General features: G+C 39.2%; 1 protein-coding gene across 11 annotated transcripts in view; it reads right to left on the reverse strand.

Annotated features, from left to right (window-relative positions):
* The window catches only part of TNRC6A (trinucleotide repeat containing adaptor 6A), a 79,862-nt gene that overhangs the window by 40,560 nt on the left and 17,678 nt on the right, over positions 1 to 21,624 (reverse strand). For 7 of the 11 annotated variants that reach the window (XM_078854500.1, XM_078854503.1, XM_078854499.1 and 4 more), the window contains exons 1-4: positions 9,351 to 9,434; positions 7,567 to 7,678; positions 4,841 to 4,862; positions 132 to 251 (exon numbers count right to left, since the gene is read on the reverse strand). In XM_078854500.1, the coding sequence (XP_078710626.1) occupies positions 132 to 251; positions 4,841 to 4,862; positions 7,567 to 7,568 (144 nt within the window). In that variant the 5' untranslated portion in view covers positions 7,569 to 7,678; positions 9,351 to 9,434. Of the gene's footprint in view, positions 1 to 131; positions 252 to 4,840; positions 4,863 to 7,566; positions 7,679 to 9,350; positions 9,442 to 21,624 lie in introns of those variants that run through there. The other 4 variants (XM_078854505.1, XM_078854504.1, XM_078854501.1 and 1 more) reach the window with 2 other exon arrangements.

Below are 21,624 nucleotides of genomic sequence, written 5' to 3' on the forward strand. Positions count from 1 at the left end.
TCAGTATTTTGCTCTACATCACCCTAAAGTCAACTTTGTTAATGGACTTACACTGTATTACTCCTAATTTTCTTGACAAGCAGCAGCAAAATTACAAAATAATATAAGGACAGACATTTTCATAAACAAACCTGCTGAAAACCCACAAAGCAGTGGAAGTTGAAGTTACAGTCAGCACGACCGTGACAGAAACAACAGTTTACAGAGAGATTCCAAAGAAAGACGCTTCCAACTTGTGTTGCTTTCCCACTCTGCAGATTTCATTAGAAAATGGAGGAGAAGCATGGTGTCATTTTACTGCTACAAGAGTACTGCTTGCCAACTCCTCCTGGAGTAGGGGCCCAGTGACAAACCCCCCCTCCCCAATAAAAAAATGGCAGCTGTTTGAACTTTAATGCAGATGGAGAACAGTTTCACTCAAACAAAATCAGTTTACATAGATCAAATCAACGACTAAAACACACAAAGAGCAGCACCAAACTGTCATTTAAGTGTTCTTTTCTTATTACTGCTTAAGCTGACCACTTAAAAATGTACGGTAATACACTTTCCTTGCATGTCATGCCCCAAAGAGTTGTCAGTTCTGGAATGCTGAAGGGCAAACAGAGGAAGTCTGGCTTTCAAGCTGACACACGTAAGATGTAATGCTAGAATTTTCGTTGTGGAAAAATGGCCGCAGCTGTAAGCTCAGCTAGCTGATCTGGAAAATATCTAACTGTTTGCCAATTCATTAACCCCTGCAGATCCGTAGAAAGGTAAATTATAAGGCATTTATATAGGTAGTTTTAACAGCAAGTATTCATAGCTCAGTTCAATTTTTTCTTTTTTCTACTTATAAGCTTTAAAAGCTAATATAACAGTTTTCCATTAAGGTAAAGCAGTAATATAAGTGGAAAACAAAACTTCTGAGAGCATGGACAGTTTTGTTTCACAGAGAACAGATGAATGAGAAGTTTCAAAGGTAGGAAATATGAGTAAAGGAATTCAATTCCATATCCAGTTATTTTTAAAGGCACTTTCTATTTCAGTGGTGATCCAGAGTTTATCCTAGTCTGCAACAAAAGCAGTAGTTTTATGCCTACTCCCTCCACAAAACAGGGAAATTTAAAGAAAAAGTTGAAAAAAAATCTGAACTGATGATCTAACTTTTGTTATTTTGCAAAGCACTAGAAGACTCAACAGCACGAGTGACAGCAGGAATATCAGCCTTAATCCAATCGCATAGTTTGTAAAACTATTTCACTGAAATATTACCTAGGTATCTTGAAATACAATATGTAAAGGAAATGTTTCACATTACAAAGCACTGTCCTGCACACACGTACATTTGTATTCACAGTGACAGCATCTTGTTTGCTGAAGAGTCTAGGAAGCTGGTATTTTGTGACAAAATTCAAGCTAAATACTCATTGTATAACGTTTGGTTTAGCATAGGGGTTCTCAAACTCGGGGTCGGGACCCCTTAGGAGGTCGCGAGATTATTATATGGGGGGGGTGGTCACGAGCTGTCAACCTCCACCTCAAACCCCACTTTGCCTCCAGCATTCATAATGGTGTTAAATATATAAAAAAGTGTTTTTAATTTATAAGGGGGGGGTCGCACTCAGAGGCTTGCTATGTGAAAGGGGGCACTACTGAAGAAGTTTGAGAGCCACTGGTTTAGCATATAGCGTACGATGCCATTTTCTTTGCATAGCTGAAGTGGGGTTTGAGAGATTTCTTTTGAATGGGATATTCATGATGAATGGGGAGGTTTGTTTACCTAGAATAGCATTACAAGTAAAATGCAATAAAAGCTATTATACCAGGCTATTGTGTAAGTTAGAGTAGACCATCACCATGTTTGACAGTTCAATAGCACATTTAATTGGAAAAAAGATCTCAAAGCACTTTCCAAACTTTACATTTTATTTATATTAGAGTACCTACAGGGTCCCAATCGAGATGAGGGACTCTCTCGGCTAGGTGTTGTACACATACATAGTGTCCTCCTCTGAGGGACTTAGGAATTATTGAATGGCTGAATACATTTAAACCTAAACAGCTGGTAAAATGTTTAACTTAAAAACCAGCCGCATACAAAATACAACTTTTTATGTCAATGCTAGTGTACCAAACAACCTAGATGGAGCTACTATAAGGTGGGTGCATAACTGGTTGGAAAACCGTTCCCAGAGAGTTGTTATCAATGATTCAAAGTCAACCTGGAAAGGCATATGAAAGGCATATCCTGCAGGGATCTGTTCTGGGGCTGGTTCTCATCGATATTTTCAATGATTTAGATAATAAGAGAGTACACTTATAAAGTTTACAGATGATACCAAGCTGGGAGGGGTTGCAAGTGCTTTGGAGGATAGCATTAAAATTCAAACTGATATGGACAAACTGGAGAAATGGTGTGAAGAAAACAGGATGAAATTCAGTGAGGATAAATACAAAAATACTCCACTTAGGAAGGAACAAATCAGTTGCACATATACAATATGGGGAATGATTGCCTATGAAGGAGTACTTCAGAAAGGCATCTGGGGGGTCATCGTGGATCACAAGCTAAGTATGAGTAGACAGTGTAACACTGTTGCAAAAAACAAAATCATTTTGGGATGTATTAGCTGGAGTGTTGTAAACAAGTCATGAGAAGTAATTCTTCCGCTCTACTCCACGCAGATTAGGCCTCAACTGGAGTACTGTGTCCAGTACTGGGCACCACATTTCAGGAAAGATGTGGACAAACTGGAGAAAGTCCAGAGAAGAGCAACAGAAATGATTAAAGATCTAGAAAACAAGACCTATGAGGGAAGATTGAAAAAATTGGGTTTGTTTAGTCTAGAGAAGAGAAGACTGAGAGGAGACATAACAGTTTTCAAGTACATAAAAGGTTGTTACAAGGAGGAGGGAGAAAAATTGTTCTTCTTAATCTCTGAGGATAGGACAAGAAGCAATGGGCTTAAATTGCAGTAAGGACGGTTTAGGCTGGACATTAGGAAACACTTCCTGTCAGGGTGGTTAAGGACCAGAAGAAATTGCCTAGGGAGGTTGTGGAATCTCCATCACTGGGGAGTTTTAAGAACAGGTTAGACAAACACTTGTCAGGGATGGTCTAGATCAGGGGTCTCAAAGTCCCAGCCACTGGTAATCTGCAGCCCAAGAACCTCCCCACTGCGGCCCGCGGAGAAGAGATGCATGTAGCCATGCTGCTGGCAATGTTTGCTGCAAGCGCTGCCCCCCGCAGCTCCCATTGGCTGTGGGAGAGGGACAGAGATACCATCATACAATATAAACGTTTTCTTTCTGAACACCATCTTCGGTGACATTATTGGCCCGGTGGGAGGATTTGAGAACTGGCACTGGTCCCCAAGGTAAATTGAGTTTGAGACCCCTGGTCTAGATAGTACTTAGTTCTGCCATAAGTGCAGGGGACTGGACGAGATGACCTCTCAAGGTCCCCTCCAGTCCTACGATCCTGTCTGCCATCTTCATTAAGTGTTCAGTCCTGAACCCACTGAAGTCAATGGCAAAACTCCCACTGCCTAACGAGTTCAAGATCAAGCCTTAAGAGCCAGATTCTGTAGGCAATGGTACTGGATGCACAAGATGGCTGCAGATCCAGGATTTAAGGAAGTTAGTCTCCTAATGTAGGTTCATAACTCCAATTAATGGAAAGGACAGTGCATTAAGACCCCCATCACACACAATGTAGAAGTTCTTTTTGCCTCAAAGCAGTGAAACGTAAAGGTACTTTTATTCCTTTGATTTCTGTCACCAGTTTTCATATATTTTTAATAGATCATTAAAAAATACTTCCTACCCACACAACCTTTAGTGTATTAGGAGCCTATTATGCTACAGAATTTAGCTTTTCTGTGCAAGTTGTCAACTCAATTAATCCACTGCAAATTGAGGAAACTAGATATAAACTCATCTTAAAGTAACAGGTAATTACTACTGCATACACTAGACAGCAGGATGAGAAAGCACCTTTATATGCAGAATTCACCACCTGATCTTGAGCTATTAGGACTAGCTAACACGCTTCACTGTTAAAAAATTTCTAGTAATTTGTCTCAAGGCTTAATATTTAACGAAACGGTGTTTCTAAAGATAAAGGATTTAGCAAATGTTAGCCCCCTGCATAAATATACAACGAACACAACCTGAATTAGAATGAAAAAGGAAGTTAAGTAGATAAGTATTTTCTTTATCTTAAAAATATAGCAAGTACTTGAAAGGAATCAAAATATATAATACAAATATTCAAATTAATCACAATACTCCCAGTTTGTTTTTGAGCTAAGTTAGAGCTCATGGACATGGGAATCCGAGCCCGTTACACCAAGATGAAACTGCTGGATGTGTCATTTCAATGATAGATGGGCAATTACTGTGCCTATTACTCTGATGTCCAATTGCACTAACAGCACATTTGGAAGAACTGCCTCAAACAGATTAACTACATCCCATGACCTACAACACGGCTGGATTGGTAGGAGGATGCAATTTTTTTGGCATTTTTTTTTAAATGAAAGGAAAAGAGGACGAGAAAAATAAAGGAGAGGAAGATAAAGTGGAACACTGCTTGTATGTACAGTGCTGTATAAATAATTAAGAAAAGGCGAGTAAGAGTGAAGGAATATACCAAACTATTAACAATTTTCCATTACCTTTTCTGTTTTTTTTTTTTAAACTGCTAAATATACCATTGGCACTCTATGTTTTCCCAGACCCTAACTTTTAAGGCTGAGTCAAAATGTTTCAGACCTCCCCACCCCTTTTAACTCAAACACAAATTAAAACACCTACTCAAACACTACAAAATATAAATAGCTTTAAAGTAACTTACCTTTGATTTTTTGTTCAATGGCCTACAACAAAAAAGAAACAGTGTTAATAATTTGTTCAGATTGTTCTTTTCTGATATTTTGCTTGCATCTGTATAGTCTCACAATAGACTCCTGCCTTTTCTTTTAACATGTTTTGGTACTTCTAAAGTGGACAGTTGAAGATCATCTCCCCTCTTCCACCAGCCCTCACTTTATGGCTGCAAAGCTGTTTAAAAACATTATACTAACACAAGACCAAATGGATCACACATTCATTTCTAATCCAACCCAGTTTAGACTGCGTTCCTTTAAAAATGGGTTAAAATTATCAGCATTTATTCGCATGGCAAAAGTCATAGGAGGTAGAACAATTTTTAATTTAGCTAATTAAAACTGAACAGATTAAACAATCCCCAATCATAACAAACAGAAAAACTCAGAAAGGAGAGAGTGTGTGCGTGCGCACGCACGCAGAACAAATCTAAAATCTTCACTTTTCAAGAGCCTGCGGAAGTTTGACAAGCTACCTTTAGAGTTACCTGTGAGAAAGGGCCAAGATAAAAGGTTTACGTTGATAAATTGTATCGTGAGATAACCAAATGTTTCTTTCTTGCTGCTGTATTGAAGCGCCCCCATATGTGCAGGTCTAATTACACAAGAGAAGACGGTACCTAAGGTGCTCTCAAAAGCACAAAGTAAATAGTGGTTCCCCCCTTCCACCCCGAGCTCTGACTTACAAGTAACACAGATGACTACTGTAACAGAGAGCAAAATATTTTCAAAGCAGAATTGAGGTTTAACTTCACAGTATCCCTTTCATGTGTGTTCATAAAATGGTGTGTTACAATAAATGTTCTGCAGTATAAAATATTCATTAAAATTAATTATGACTTAGTAATATGAGACCTTACCACAGTGCTCTGCAATGAAATCCTTGAGAAGTGGTCAAGTTTGACAGATTTGATCATTATTGTGTTTAAATATTAGCACAGTAAGAAACAGTGAGAGCTGATTTTACTGAAAAGTTAATAATGCCCTTTACTATCATGGCCACCCATCTGTTAAAGAAATCAGCAGTTCACAGTATTAGCAAATTCTGTACTTCATATTAATTTTTTTCCCCCAACAACTGATAAAAGCAAGGAAGTGTACGCTGTCAAATCTGGAGGAGAAATTTATTTTGATGGCTCAGGAAGTTTTATAGTAATTTTGAACTGCTGAGTTTTGTATGTGCAATTATTGTTCTGTGCCTAGAGCTCAGCATGCTTGTATGGATATAAAGTGTAATAAAACAGTAGAGCTCCCATATAAGGTGCTCCACAGCAGCATGAAACAGACCCTTTCCCCTTCTGAAGCCAAGTAACATCCTCACTGTAATAACTCTTCCTCTTCTGTCTTTTCCTACTCCTTTCCTCTGAATCCATTAAACAAAAACAACCCCCCCCATACAATTCATGTATCAAACAAAGCTGTGTCTTTTCTCCCCTCCACCACATTCATTTGCTTGTGTATTACCACCTCCTGCCCTACCCTTTGTCAGTATGCATCTTTAGATTGCAAGCTCCTCTGTGTGTATGGATTGTCTTTTTCCCATGTTTGTACAGTTCTCAACACGGCGGGATCTGAAGCCTGGTTTTATTGGATCTGAAGCCCGGTTGGAGATTTTAGGTACTACCATGATATAATATTTTTACTACTACCAAGTTGGAAAGTGCTCTCTCCCACCTCACTTAAGTTAGGACAATCATCACAGCCACCAGGGCCCAGTCACTGAAATTAGGGAAAAAGACTTCCTCGAATACATCCCCAAACCCTGCCATTCCCACCAAAACTTCTACCTGAATGGAGACATCACAAAATTGTCCCATTAACAATTGAGACAATTAACAGGGATACTATAACAAGAACTTCTCCACACTGAACAAACAGCCCATTATACATGTCAGGAAACTTGTTGTTACCCAATATTAAAATCTTTCTACATGTCTTCCACTCCATAATGTTATATCAACTTAGCCTAGCCCTCCAACCCCAAAACACCTCACTTGAAGACCTGAGGACTTCATACAGACGTTACCATTTATTATACTCCGGCAAAAACAGACTGACTGGGCAATAGAGTATTCGGACAGTACTGTTCTGTAAAAATACTACCATTTCCAGCTGGATGATTTACAAATCTTAGATCATATAGGCCTGAGGCTGGATTTTATCACTGCCACAGCTCTGCTGAATGAGCTTCAAGTTGATCTTTAACTGACAATTCCAGCAGTGGCTCAGTAATAGGAAAACAAAGGAGGCAAATTTTTGCATCTCTATAGGTAGTGCATTGGACTCAACTGTCCACAATGATCGGGTGCAAAGGCTACCAACTGACTCTAAATCAGCCCTATTTAGGGGAGTTAAAAAGCCAAAACTTTTTTTTAAGTTAGCTCACACATTTTAATTAAGTCATGTTTAAAAACATGTCGGCACCTAGGACAGACAAGGTTTTACTTTTTTTTTTTTTTTTTAAATGCTAGCTAGGGAGCCTAAAGCAGATCATAACCAGCCAACATTTTTAAAGGTGTCAAGCCCTGTCTGTACAGGATGTGCTGGCACGTTGTTAGACACCACTTAATTGAAATGCGTTTGCTTAACTCGTTTTTAAAAACTGCTTTTTCCTAGTCTAGAGAGCCAGAGCTTCTCCAGGGCCGCAAGCAAGCTAGTTACATTCTACTGCTCTCCCTACAGAGAAACTACTTACATTTCTGAAGAATCAAGCCTAAACACTTAGCATTCTGTTGCTTCTACAGTGAAAGCAGGGGAAATCTTTTGGCTTCTTAAGGATAGTCAGCATGTCCACATGGAGAAAGGAACTAGTTTAGACAGAATTTCAGTAAAGTTCAGTTACAAGGCTGTGTATGTTCAGCATTTCTTTAAAACACTTAAAAAAAATTCTTTCTGGTGCATAGTTTGTCATGGAATGAGTCAAGCTTTCTGCTGGAGACTAAAAAATCCCCAACCAGGCACATTTTGGGGCAAGGATTCCAGCAATGGTAACAGGCAGGTCTACACTAGAAGCGTTACATCAGCACAGCTGTACCGATGTAGTTGTGCTGCTGGTGAAGACGTTCTGTGCTGACGGGAGAGTGCGCTCCTGTCAGCATAATTACTCCACTTCCACGAGAGACGGAAGCTATGCCAGAGGGAGAGCCATCTCCAGCCAACATAGCGCCGGTGTGGACAGCGCTTAGCTCACTGTACTTGCATCACTCGGGGGGTGGGAGGGGGTGTCTTTTCACACCCCTGAGCAACCCAAATTAGATTGGCTTAAGCAGGAATATAGACCTGCCCTTATATTAATATGCAGTGTTCAGCATGGACGTCTATGAAGCACCATCTCAGAAAAAAGTGAAGCCAAAAATCCCCTGAGCAAAGACAATCTCCTTTCCAGTTAAGGGCATTGCTGAAAAATTTTGAACCCTAACAGAAAACGATTTATGCATTTGTAATTGAGCACTAGTGATGGAGTTGTACACTACTGAAGCAAGTCCTTTTGCAGTTTGTTGTCACTGCTATGAAGATTACAGAGGGTCTCATTCTGAGTTATAAGCAAATACCCCATTTCTTCTAAGGAGTGTTCCAGGAAAAGAGGACCGGATTGGGGTGGGGGGGGGGGGAGATAACAGAACTAGGTGTGTACTTAGTTTATGTAAATGAGATAAACCCCATTATTTTGACAAGAGATCTGGGTTGCAGAATTGACTAGCCATTTTTCTGCGTATGAACTGATCATTTAACATTAATCAGCAGGATCAAGAAAAAGATTGAGAACTAGGCTTATTTTAGATGTCTCCTTAAAGGAACGGAAGTCTGAAATGGAGATATGTTCTTAACCAGATTTACAGGCTCCTTTCAACCAGGGCATCTACAATGTTAAATACCAATGACTGACGGATACTGTTTTAGCATTACCCAAAAAGTAATTTTGTATTTTTCTTTTAAAATATCTCAGGAATAATTTTTAGTATTTATTCAATGCTCTTATATCTTCAAAGCACTTTACCATAATTAGTCTTAAACCCCACTCCCTGCTGCCAGTGTTTTAATTTTATCCATCTTTGATAAAGCATATGTGATGAAGAGTCACACTCATCACAGAAGGCTAATCAGATGCATTAAAATAAGGCTAACAGCTAAAAACAACTATCTTAAAAAACATTTTATACTATGTCAGTCTTCACATTGTGTATTCATGGGCTTGCATCCAGAAATGTCCCTATCAACTGAAGATCTGTGAGCTAAATGGATATCTAAACAAGAAATTTAGCTTTGAAGAAACTATGCCTGCAAATTCAGTAAAAATGTTCAGTAAAACAGTTACTTGATGATTGCCTTGTGCTTTGGAAGTGCTATGATTAGATTTAAAAAAAAATAGGCTTATCTTTAACAGCTGTACTACAAAAAGCAAAATTAGTCTGAGAAAAAAAACAAAGCCAAATCCTTTTTAAAAAAAACAAAAACAAAAAACTTAAATGATCCACATACCTTTTTTTGAGCAGCTTCCTTCTTTTTCTTGTCTTCTTTTCTCTTTTTCCTTTCTTCCATCAACTGTTCTTCCTCGTCTTGCACTAAATCCCTGAACCACACAGTTTGTAATTAACTCTCCCAAAATGCATTCAGTAGACATTTCTATTCCTTCATTTATATTCTTTTTAGAAGTGATCTTAAAGAGATATGGGAATTTTATCCCTAATTTGTTGACTGCATAAAATTTCTAAAGGGATCAGTTAGTCTAAATCAAGATAATATATACTGTCACTCTACATCACAAGTGGGAAACGGTTTTATTATGGTGTGTGTTTTAATAGGCCTATTTTCAATATGCAACATCCAGGAGCAGAGATCCTTCCTCTACATCCCTGAAATTGAAACCACCACCACCAAAAACCATGTGCAGTACCATTCTATCTATCTATATATATACACACACCTTTCTACCAAAGGACATAATTAAGGCTTATTCTTTTTAGTTTACTTTAATTCACAAGTCAGTGTTAGTTCTAAAGGGTTGGTATGATTCCAATACTATTTCATCTTTACCTTCTGCTGCAAATTAGCTCTGAAATTGAACTTTTACATGTCAAATTTGCCCCATCTTCTTTCAGACATAACCAGCTTCCGCAGACAAATGTTAAAATAGCAGCATAGTTTAACAGAGTTGGAGCCAGAAAATTCTTACATAAATTTCAATTCATCCTTACATACTTTATGCAACACAATGTTCACTACCAATGCAGCTGTGCAGCCTTATGATGTATTCTATTCTCACTTTCTAAGCAGTTTTAAAAGCACTCCATTCGTGCAGTTAGAATGGAATTTAATCCTTTGAACAAGAACGGGAACATATGAATAGAAAGGAAAGCTGAAATCGAAGAGCAGTGAAGATGCAAGTACTCCTACAGACTATGCAGTAAGAAATGGTAAGATAGTAACAAAGACGAACAGTAAGGTTTAAGTAAACTGCAGGCTAAAGGAAGTTTATCAAGGTAATAAAAAAAGTAAGAGTGGCCATATTGGGTCAAGTTCGTGGCTCATCTAGCCCAGTATCTAGTCTCTGACAGTGCCAGATGCTTCAGAGGGAATGAACAGAACAGGGAAATTTCAAGCAATCCATCCCCTGATGTCCAGTCCCAGCTTCTGGCAGTTGGAGGTTTAGGGACACCTGGAGCATGGGGCTGTCTCCCTGACCATCTTGGCTAATCGCCACAGATGGACCTATTCACCATGAACTTATCTAATTCTTTTTTGAACCTGTTATGTTTTTCGCCTTAACATCCCCTGACAAGGAGTTCCACAGGCTGACTGTGGTTGTGCGAGGAAGTACTTCCTTATGTTTGTTTTAAACCTGCTGCCTATTAATTTCATTGGGTGACCCCTGGTTCTTGTGTTATGAGTAGTAAATAACACTTCCCTATTCACTTTCTCCATACCATTCATGATTTTATAGATCGCCATCTTATCCCCTCTTAGTCATCACTTTTCTAGCTGAACAGTCCCAAGTCTTTTTAACAACTTCTTGCATGGAAGCTGTTCTAACCTCCTCATCATTTTCGTTGCCTCTGTCTGTACCTTTTCCAACTCTAATATATCTTTTTTGTGATGTGACAACCAGAACTGTATGCAATATTCAAGGTGTGTGTTTACCATGGATTTAAATAGTGGCATTAGGATATTTTCTGTTTTATATATATATCCCAGGCCTAATGATTCCGAACATTATTAGCTTTTTTGCTTGCCACTGCACACTGAGCAGTTGTTTTCAGAGAACTATTCATGAGGACTCTAAGAGCTCTTTCTTGAGTGGTAACAACTAATTTAGAACACATTTTGTATATATAATTGGGATTATTTTTTCCAGTGTTCATTACTTCAAACTTAACGCTGAATTTCATCTGCAATTTTGTTGCCCAGTCACCCAGTCCTGAGAGACCCCTTTGTGACTCTTTGTAGTCAGCTCTGTACTTAATTATCTTGAGTAATTTTGTATCATCTGCAAACTTTGCCACCTCGCTCTTCACCCCCTTTTCCAGATCATCTATGAATATGTTAAACAGCACAGGTCCCAGTAGAGGGTCTTGGGGGACCCCATTATTTATCTCTTTCCATTGAGAAAAGAGTTTGAAGAGATGGTCTAGAGTAGACTACAAAGTTAGGTCAACATAAGTCACCTTGGGTCAACCTGTGCATGTGTCTACATGTCTACACTCAAATTTGTCAACAGCCAACTTAAGCACCCTGTTACAGCAACACAGTAATACCACCTTCCCAAATGGTGCAGAGATATGGTTGACCTATACCTCCTCTCTGGTGGCAGTTTTCCCCCTTTGCCTCACAGATATTATACAGGACACCACAGGCAGCTATAACCATATATCTCTCACTGAAATTCAATCTAGTGAGTAAACACCGCCAGCATCCCTTCCATCTACCAAAAGCACATTCAACTGTCATTCTGCACTTGCAGAGCCAGTAGTTTAATCTTTTCTTGGTGCTGTCAAGGTGGCCAGTGTACCGCTTCATAAGCCAGGGGAACAAGAGGTAAGCTCAGTCCTCCGGAATCACCATTTGCATTTCAATATTCACCAGTCAGGAAAAAAATGTCCCAGCTTGCAGCTTTCCGAAAAGTCCTGTATTCTTAAGATGCAGGTGGCACGTACCTTCCCTGACCAGCCCACACCGATATTGGGGAAGTGTCCCCATGGATTCACCAATGTTTTCATACCCACAGAAGAGAAGCCCTTTCTGCTGATGTACTCAATGGTAAGGTGGGCTAGAGCCAAAAAGGGATGTGCAAACCGTCTATTGCCCCATTGCAGTTTGGGAACCCCATTATTGCAAACACATGTGCTATGTCCTGAACATTGTCCAGAATCAAAGTCCTGCATAGCAAGAGGTGATTAATGGACATACACACTTGCACAACAATGGCCCCCACTATGGATTTTCCACTTCCAAAATGATTTCACACTGACAGTAGCAATCCGGCATCGCAAGCTTGCACAACGTGATAGCCACCCACCTCCCCACTGTCAACACAGCTCTCATTGTGGTGCTGCTGCACTAGAGGGTTGGGATGAGCTCAGCACAACAGATCCAGGAATGAGGCCTTTCAAACCCAGAAGTTCTGCAGCCATTGCTCAACATCTCAAACCCACATTACGATGTGATTCCACCAGTCAGTGGTCATTTTTTGCTCCAAGAAGCGGCGCTCGACCATCTGCAGCTGCTCTGTGAATGTCGGCAACAACCCTGAATTGTTTGTCTCTATGCCTCTCAGCAAACTGTCCTCAAAGAAATTGTCATGTTCCCCTGTTGTTCCGGTACTTCCTATGGGTCAACAAATAAGGAGAATCACGCATCCTGTATTTGTAACATTCACAAGAATAGCGTGGAGCTCTGAGGGCTCCATGCTTTTGTCAAGAAGAGGGACAGGGAAAAGTGCTCCACAGGTTTGTGGGAGTTAAAAAAAAAAAAAAAAAGACATGGAAAATTATGGGCTATGGATGGCATCATGGGATGGAGAAAGCTGCATGCTGGGAACCTGATACGAGCTCCAGAGATCCATGGGTGAGTCATTTCTATCCCACAACACACTGCAAGAAGTTCTCAAAAGGCACTGAAGTTTGTAGTGTAGACTGAAGTGATTATGTGGCTGGAATGAAGAGGAGTTACAGAGAACCACAAGTGGCAGAAGGACAAGACTGCAGGAGTAGGCAGAAGAGAAAGTGAATATAAGTTAAGGGTGCAGCAAGTCCAGGATAGTCTAGAGTGTTCTTGAGATTATGAGTTAGATATCCCTGACAATAGTAATTTGCTTTTCTTCAGCAGTAGTACTGTAATCAAGATGGCTCACATTACATACAAAAAAACTAAGAGAACTTTGAAAGGCACAAGATAAACCTAACAATAAAAAGGAAACAGCAGCAGCTACTAAGGACTCACCTGCAGGTAAGGAACATGTTCACTTGCCCCAAGAGAGATTTAGTGGGGGGCTTTATTAGAATTAACTACTTCAAAATTCTATAGTCCAATAAAAAAAACTTTTATATTAGGGAAGTTTAGAAAGCCCACTCACAAGACACTCCACTGCCACTTTAATGTCTGAAAATGCTTCCACTGGCTTGCGTTCTCATCCCAGTAATACTTCCTAGATTGGCAGGTGAGGCAAGATTACAAGTAAGTTTGAAAGTTTTCTTCTGGTCATCTTGCAGAGGCAGTGTTGTCTAGACCACCACACACAATTGAAAGTTTGTTCCCTTGCCTTGGGCAAGACATTCACCCTCTGCCTTAATTTTCTCTGGGGTGCTGCAAGTAGGTTAATGTTTGTATAGTACTTTGAATGGGGCTTTAAATATCCACTAGCCTACTTACTACTGGTAAGTAGGCAGTTTCCCAGAGTGGGAGAAGGTACCTAATCCATTAATTTCTACAGAATTCAAGCTTTCTAAAATGAGGTCCTTAATCCTTAGATTGCCTACAGATTCAGGAGAACAATACTGCATCACATTTGGAATGTTAACTGCTCTACCTTCTTTGCCACTCCTAAAATTGTCAAGCAGCAGCAGCAGTTAAATTGACAAGAGGTGGCCAGGATCGCTATACAGAATTCTGTGGGCAATGAAACGGATTAGAACCCATGTTAGTTCCACTCTCCTACTGCTTTGAAAAACAAAAGAACAGCCATACGAGGTCAGACCAAAGGTCCATCTAGCCCAGTACCCTCTCTTCCAATAGTGGCCAACGCCAGGTGCTTCAGCTGGAATGAACAGAACAGGGAATCAAGTGATCCATCCCGTTGCCCATTCCCAGCTTCTGGCAAACAGAGGCTAGAGACACCACCCTTGCCCATCCTGACTAATAGCCATTGAGGGACCTATCCTCCATGAATCTATCTAGTTCTTTTTTGAACCCTGTTATGGTCTTGGCCTTCACAACATCCTCTGACAAAGAGTTCCACAGGCTGACTATGCATTGTGTGAAGAACTACTTCCTTTGGTTGTTTTAAACCTGCTGCCTATGAATTTCATTTGCTGACCTCTAGTTCTTGTGTTATGAGGAGTAAATAATTTCCTTATTTACTTTCTAAACACCGGTCATGATTTTATAGACCTCTATCATTTCCCCCCATAGTCATCTCTTTTTCAAGCTGAAAAGTTCCAGTCTTATTAATCTCTCCTCTTATGGAAGCTGCTCCATATCCCTAATCATTTTTGTTGCCTTTTTCTGAATCTTTTCCATGAGCAGCAGCTGATGCACTGGAGCTGCTGGATCTGTACATGGCTATTGGCTCTTCCCCATCTTTTATATCATCTTCTTGCTAGTGTGTCTACAAATTTTTCAAGTCCAACCTTTGAATGTGTAAAGCTGTGTAGGTACTAACCATGCTATTCATTTAGGACGGAGAGTTAAATAGACTTGAGTCAAATAGCTATTTTAATTCTTAATTGGTTTTTTGGGGGGTAGAGAGCATGAAGGGGTAAGGGAAAAGAAGGTACTTTTATTGCAGGTTTACTGATTAGCTAATGCTACTTTGCTAAAATTAATCCTATTTCTCTCATTTGTAGACTCAAAATTCAGCTTCACTCACCACAAGACATTATGGTCTATTTAAAAGCACTGACGGGAAAAAACATGGCTTTTTAGGGAAGATGTGCACTTTCCCACCTAGATGATTTCAACATTGTGAAGCCAAAGTCTGCTTGGCTGCTATTATTACAAAAGTTTTTCTTTGGCAGCAAAGTTACATACAATTAGGCTTGGCAAGGTAGTCAATTGACCAACCAAATAAAGTGCTCAAATAAATTGGTTAGTCTCTAAGGTGCCACAAGTACTCCTTTTCTTTTTGCGAATACAGACTAACATGGCTGTTACTCTGAAACCAAATAAAGTCAATTGACCACCAATTTGGCCATGGTCAAATATTCCCCCAAAAATGCCTTGATGTAGGTGGAGACCTACATTTTTGATTGCATCATGGTGCCAAGTGTTGTTAGCAAGCCTACTTAAATGCCTTGACCACTTACTTTACTACATACTGTCACAGGTTGGGAAAAAGGTGAACTAATTGAAAAATGAGCACCTTGATTGGCTGGAATTCTCTAGAACAAACATTCTAAGTTTGTATGTATATCTTTATTTGTATACAAGGCCATCAATGCACACTGCAGTTTACAAAGCACATTAAAATGATGACAAAGGTACAAATGAAGTCAATAAAAATAATGAAAAGCAAAATGCTTGAAGAGCTGGCCAGCTGCCTACCTAGCATAAGTGCATTTTAAAATGACTTTTATAGTTGCTATGTGTGTTTGTTTTATTTCATTTTTCTTTTGTAACTGTTCAGTCTTGAATAATATTCACATTAAAATGCCAACTTAACATTGCTAAAAAAAGTAATTATTCTTTCTTTTTTTAGAACTTCATTTCATTGTGTTTCACATTTCTGGGAGTTAAAATAACTCAGTTAAGTAACTTGTTTTTTGTAATTAGGTATAAATATCTAAAGCTAAGTCTACTGGACACCATAAAGTCTTACTCCTTTTTGTTACTACTGTTACTATTCTAATAAATTAGTGCTTTAAAATATTAACCACTTTTGACATATTTGAGCAATGTTTGACCAGCAAATTGACCAAGTGTTTTTGGATCGCTCAAATTTCCAACCCTATATACAATTATGAAACTGGAGTTTCCAACAGCAAAACAAGATTTTTTTAAACTTAAATAAAAGGTAACACTACTTACTGCATTTTTAGTATGCAAATACAGAAGAGGGAGAAACAGGAAAATCACATACCAAACAAATTCCTATGAAAACTACTGATAAGACTAATTTGCACACTTAGAAACACAGAGAGCCAGCTTCCATGTTGCATCACAGTGGAGGCAGATTTCAGTGTCTTTATGGGGAAGAGCCACATATGCCGTTAACTCAGTTCTGCTGCTGAGAACATGCAGTTTCAGCTGTCGTGGCAATTTTACATCGATATACTTCCTAGCTTTCCAACAGACAGAACAAGGTCTCCTATTCAGACTGTCTGTTATTTTAGGCAGTGCCCAAATAAGTAATACTAAAAAGCAGCCTCTCTTTGTGGGTACACTCTACTTGAAGGAGAGCAATTATGTTCAAGCACCCTGCAGAAAGTTCCAGCTGTTTTGAGAAGGCCAAGATCACCATTATTGCTGCTCATTTGAGTTCCATCTCTCAACATCTTGCTGAAGAATCGCATGGTTGAGGCAGAAGGCCAACTTGACCTTTAAAGTGACTCTCCTCCAACATGGAACAATGCCACAACAATGATCTTTAAACTTCACTGCTTTTAAGCACGTGGCATGACAGTACATTTCCACAGCATTGAAAAAGAAAGGAAAGTTCCCAAACTTCAGAGTACATATAAGACAGGACATATAAGAACCCAAATCCCTATTAACTTTGTCCTAAATACAATATAATTGATCTTATTATGGGCTGACAAACATTTTCCTCAAATGTATTTTTGCTTTTTAAACTATCAGTTTAACAACTGATCTATTAACTCTAGATGGTAAAAATATCATCTTGCCCAGATTAGAACAGAGAAGAACCAAAGCAGAAGTAATGTAATTTCAAACCTAAAAAATGTACCATATTTTATATATATATAATAATTTCCCCTCCTTTCCCATTCTTTTTAATTTGTCTCCATAGAACAGAAGTTCTTTGGAGCAGGAATTGTGTACCTCTGTGTATAGCTCCAAGCACAACCGGGATCATGTTATGACCAGACCACTTCTGTAATATGAGAATTAATAAATAAAAACTACTAGAAGACAAATGGCTTTCTTTTCAATGCTGAATGTGCCACCACTATGGACACCTTCAAGTTGCTTCATTAGAATCTTCTCTCCTTTTGCATCAAGCTTAAGATCTTGTCCTTGTTTTCAAGGTCCCCCACACTTCTTATTCCTTCTGTCATAGTACCTTCCTAAATTTGAAACAGCATTATTTTCTTGTGCACCAATCTTCTGCCTCTCTATCACTTTTAGGGTGCCTGTTGCAAGTACTTATCAGCCATGTGGTGTGTTACACATGTACTATTGCTCACAATGTCAAAATGTTCTAGCAGACACAGGGCTCTAGAGTGCTTTGGCAAAGTATGGGCGAATAGTTCTATAGTTTTTCCCCACATGGAAGTACAAAGCAGTAAAGCAGTACAAAATCTTCTCTCTTAAAAATACTGATCACGGGCCAGGAAATCTTGCTGTCAGTCAAGATTTTTCGAGAGACAGAGTGAGTGTTCGCAAAAAGAAAAGGAGTACTTGTGGCACCTTAGAGACTAACCAATTTATTTGAGCATGAGCTTTCGTTTACACAAGACAGCTCAGGTTATTAAAGCAGCAAGAGAAAATGTATGTTCTTGGAGAATACACATGGAGATCTCAAAACAAAGGCATGTGTAATATTTGTTTGCACTTGACACTCGCAAGTCCCAGACCTGTGCAGGACCATAAGGGTACAGCATGGCCATTCTGTACTTTACCATTCATATAATTTGGTCATAGGTCTGCCTTGCTGCAAAGATGAGCTCTGCCACGGCAGAAGGCTGATACATGTGTTCATAAGCCTAACACCCTCCTCAATGCCAGCATACCAGGTGAGGCTACAGAAAGAGGGGCATGGTTGGGGGTGGGGTGGAAATCACACTGATCCTTGTCTATTTTCTGCTTTCTGTGACTGCTACAGGCAGTTTAAATGAGAGCAGCTCTTATGCTGCTCTAAGAGTAGGAGATAACGATCTACCATAGATCTGCAGTAGAAACAACAGTTAAAAGTAGAAATTAAAGCCACATTTGTGCATCATCATGTACTTGCACACACTGCATTTCTGGCTATATCAAAAGCTCTTGCCCTGATCTTCAGTTGGACTTGGTTCAGTGTATTTATTTTTCAGCACAGACTAGTTGCTATGGCAGCTAATGGAGAAAGCACACAGGTCAGAAGTCAGTCTATTCTAAGAAAACTAACTTCTAGATAGTATCAGTAGCTTTTAATTTTTCCAGGATATGAAATACATTTACATTTTATTTTATTTTGTAGAAGAAAATTAAAATTCATTAATTGTTAATTCAGAAAGATACTACTTCTGTAAGCTCTCTCTTGAGTATAATAAGCAGCATTATGTAATTAACCTGCCAACACTGCATGATGCCTATTTGATGTGCCTGTCTGTTCCTGCAGCATATTATATTTACAATATTTGTATTAACTTGGCAAGTTTATCCCAAGAAAGTGTTAAGGAAATCGCCAAATAACTCAGGGTTTTGTACCAGAATTTTTTAATTCTGTACCAACTGCAGAGATCACTGATTTGAAAGAGTCATTCAGGTTTTTGGAAAGCAATACAGAGTAAAATGCATATGCATTTTAAAGAGTAAGCTTCATCCTGAATACTGTGTTCAAAGCAAAAATATTCCTAGTGTGAAAGTGGGTACAACAAAGGTGAATTAAATTAGATTAGTCAACCTGGCTCCAAACCTGCTGTACTTTTACATTAAATAACATTACTATTTTACTCTGCAACTCTGAAGCTCATCTTGAATACTGATGACTAATTCATATATATACTAAGCAATATAGTAAGAATGTTTTGCCACAGACTCAGTTTCTACACACCAATCCTAAAATTCCTAAAACATCAAAACTTACACAACTCCATTTTCATCTATTTAAAGGAATTGATTCTGGAAGCCAAAACCTGAGAAAAATACAGTAACATGAGGTTTCAGAGTAACAGCCGTGTTAGTCTGTATTCGCAAAAAGAAAAGGAGTACTTGTGGCACCTTAGAGACTAACCAATTTATTTGAGCATAAGCTTTCATGAGCTACAGCTCACTTCATCGGATGCATACTGTGGAAAGCGTAGAAGACTTTTTATACACACAAAGCATAAAAAAATACCTTCCCCCACCCCACTCTCCTGCTGGTAATAAATTATCTAAAGTGATCACTCTCCTTACAATGTGTATGATAATCAAGTTGGGCCATTTCCAGCACAAATCCAGGTTTTCTCACACACACACACCCCACCACCACACACACAAACCCACTCTCCTGCTGGTAATAGCTTATCTAAAGTGACCACTCTCCTTACAATGTGCATGATAATCAAGGTGGGCCATTTCCAGCACAAATGTTTCCAGCAACATGTGAGATCCTGTTTGGCCCTCATGTCACTTCTCTAGCAATGTACAACATTTAAAATGTGTGCCTCTATCAACAGAAGAAGTATAACACTTATATATCAGAACACAACAACATTAAAATAAATGGCAAACTATTTTTAACACTGCTCCACAAGAAGTGAAAGTGTTATCACAACTATTTCCCACCCCATGACTTCAGATATTAATAGTTGGTAATGTCTGAATAACACTTAGCATTTATTTATTTGTGTGTGCAAAGTGTCATCTTTAGTTTCGTTACTTTCTACTGTACAAGAAATGCCACAGAAAGTAATTTTAACAGCAGGATGTAAAGCTAAGAAGCGAACTAGTTTCTTTCACTGATCACATTTCTCCCACTGACTTAATATGGCAGAGGTACTCAGAGAAGCATCATAGGTGTATTCTTGGATCTCCCAGCTAAGGCATACAAAAATTAGGAACTCAATATATTTAATTCTGGTTCATATGCTCACGCAACGCACGGTCAACCTGTGGAACTCCTTGCCAGAGGATGCTGTGAAGGACAAGACTATAACAGGGTTCAAAAAAGAGCTAGATAAATTCATAGAGGATTGGTCCCTCAATGGCTATTAGCCAGGCTGGGCAGGGATAGTGTCCCTAGCCTCTGTTTGCCAGAAGCTGGGAATGGGCAACAGGGAATGGATCACTTGATGATTACCTGTTTGTTCATTCCCTCTGGGGCACCTGGCATTGACCACTGTCGGAAGACAGGATACTGGGTTAGATAGACCTTTGGTCTGACCCAGTATGGCTGTTCTTATGAGAAATATACAAGAAGAATTCTATTATTTTCACCACCACACATTCACAAGTCACTAAAATGCATGTATGTGTGGGTAATTTCCTTTTCCTACAACATAATTTGATTAATATGTTCAAAGTTAATGGTCTTAATTGAAATGCAAACCTTATTTTTCAATTTAGACCAACTGAACATGAAATACCCAGACTATACCACATTCAAATTTCAGACTGAAGCAGAGGCCTTCCATTTAAATAACTTATCTTAAAAGACAACAGAGCAAATGTAAATGGATTTTCCTTTCAGGAGGGACCTTTAAATTTGATGACTATACTCTGTTTGAGGAGAAAAAGGAAGCTGCTACTATCTATATAATTAGGAGTACACGGAGTGCCAGATAAGCGTGGCAGTTAATTTAATTCCAAAATGGATAATCAGATTTTTGAAGCCTCAGTAATTATACCTCACTCAACATAAATCTGGTTCATACAAGTAAAAGAAAATACAAACAAGAATTCAGAATTATTGGCTCTTTGGTCAACCTAGGCTATGTCTAGGATACAGACACTACAGCAGCACAACTATGCGCTGCAGCTGTGCTCTGTACCGTAGACACTTGCTCCTGTGACAGAAAGTTTTCCCCATCACTTTAGTGAAAACACCCCCTCGACTGATGGTTGCTAGGTCAACAGAAGAATTCTATACAGGGGTTAGGTCAGCTGAACTTTGACTCTCAGGGCGTGAATTTTTTACGCCCCTCCATGACTTAGCTAAGTCAACCTCAGGTTTAGGTATAGATCAAGCCATTTTCGAAGCACCAACCAAGCCGTCCTCCCCCCCCCAAGGCAGTGTCTACACTATGGGTGATACAGCAGCACAGAGGCAGGGTAGCAGCTATGCTGCTCTAGCGCCGTAGAGTAGATGCTTCTGACATTGACAGAAGGGGTTTTTCTGTCGATGTAGGTAATTCCCAAGCAGCGGTAACTAGCCACATTGATCTAGCCACATCTACACCAGGGTTAGGTCTGTTTAACTATGGCGTTTACAACCCTGAGTGACACAGTGATGTCGATCTAAATTTTTAGTGTAATCATGCCTGAGAAAGAGGTGTTCCTTGGTGAGAGAAAGAGTGGTTTATGGGACTAAACTCACAGGTGAGATTCAGAGATTTCAAATCTAGTCAAAAGTTGTGCCATTTACTCATTGTATTATCTTTGGTAAGTAACGAAAAAGAATATCAAGTTAAAAACCATGTTCTGAAAACAAGTGTGGCATAACTTTTGACTAGTTTTG

Source organism: Lepidochelys kempii, chromosome 10 (genome assembly GCF_965140285.1).
Source record: "Lepidochelys kempii isolate rLepKem1 chromosome 10, rLepKem1.hap1, whole genome shotgun sequence".
Lineage (NCBI taxonomy): Eukaryota > Metazoa > Chordata > Testudines > Cheloniidae > Lepidochelys > Lepidochelys kempii.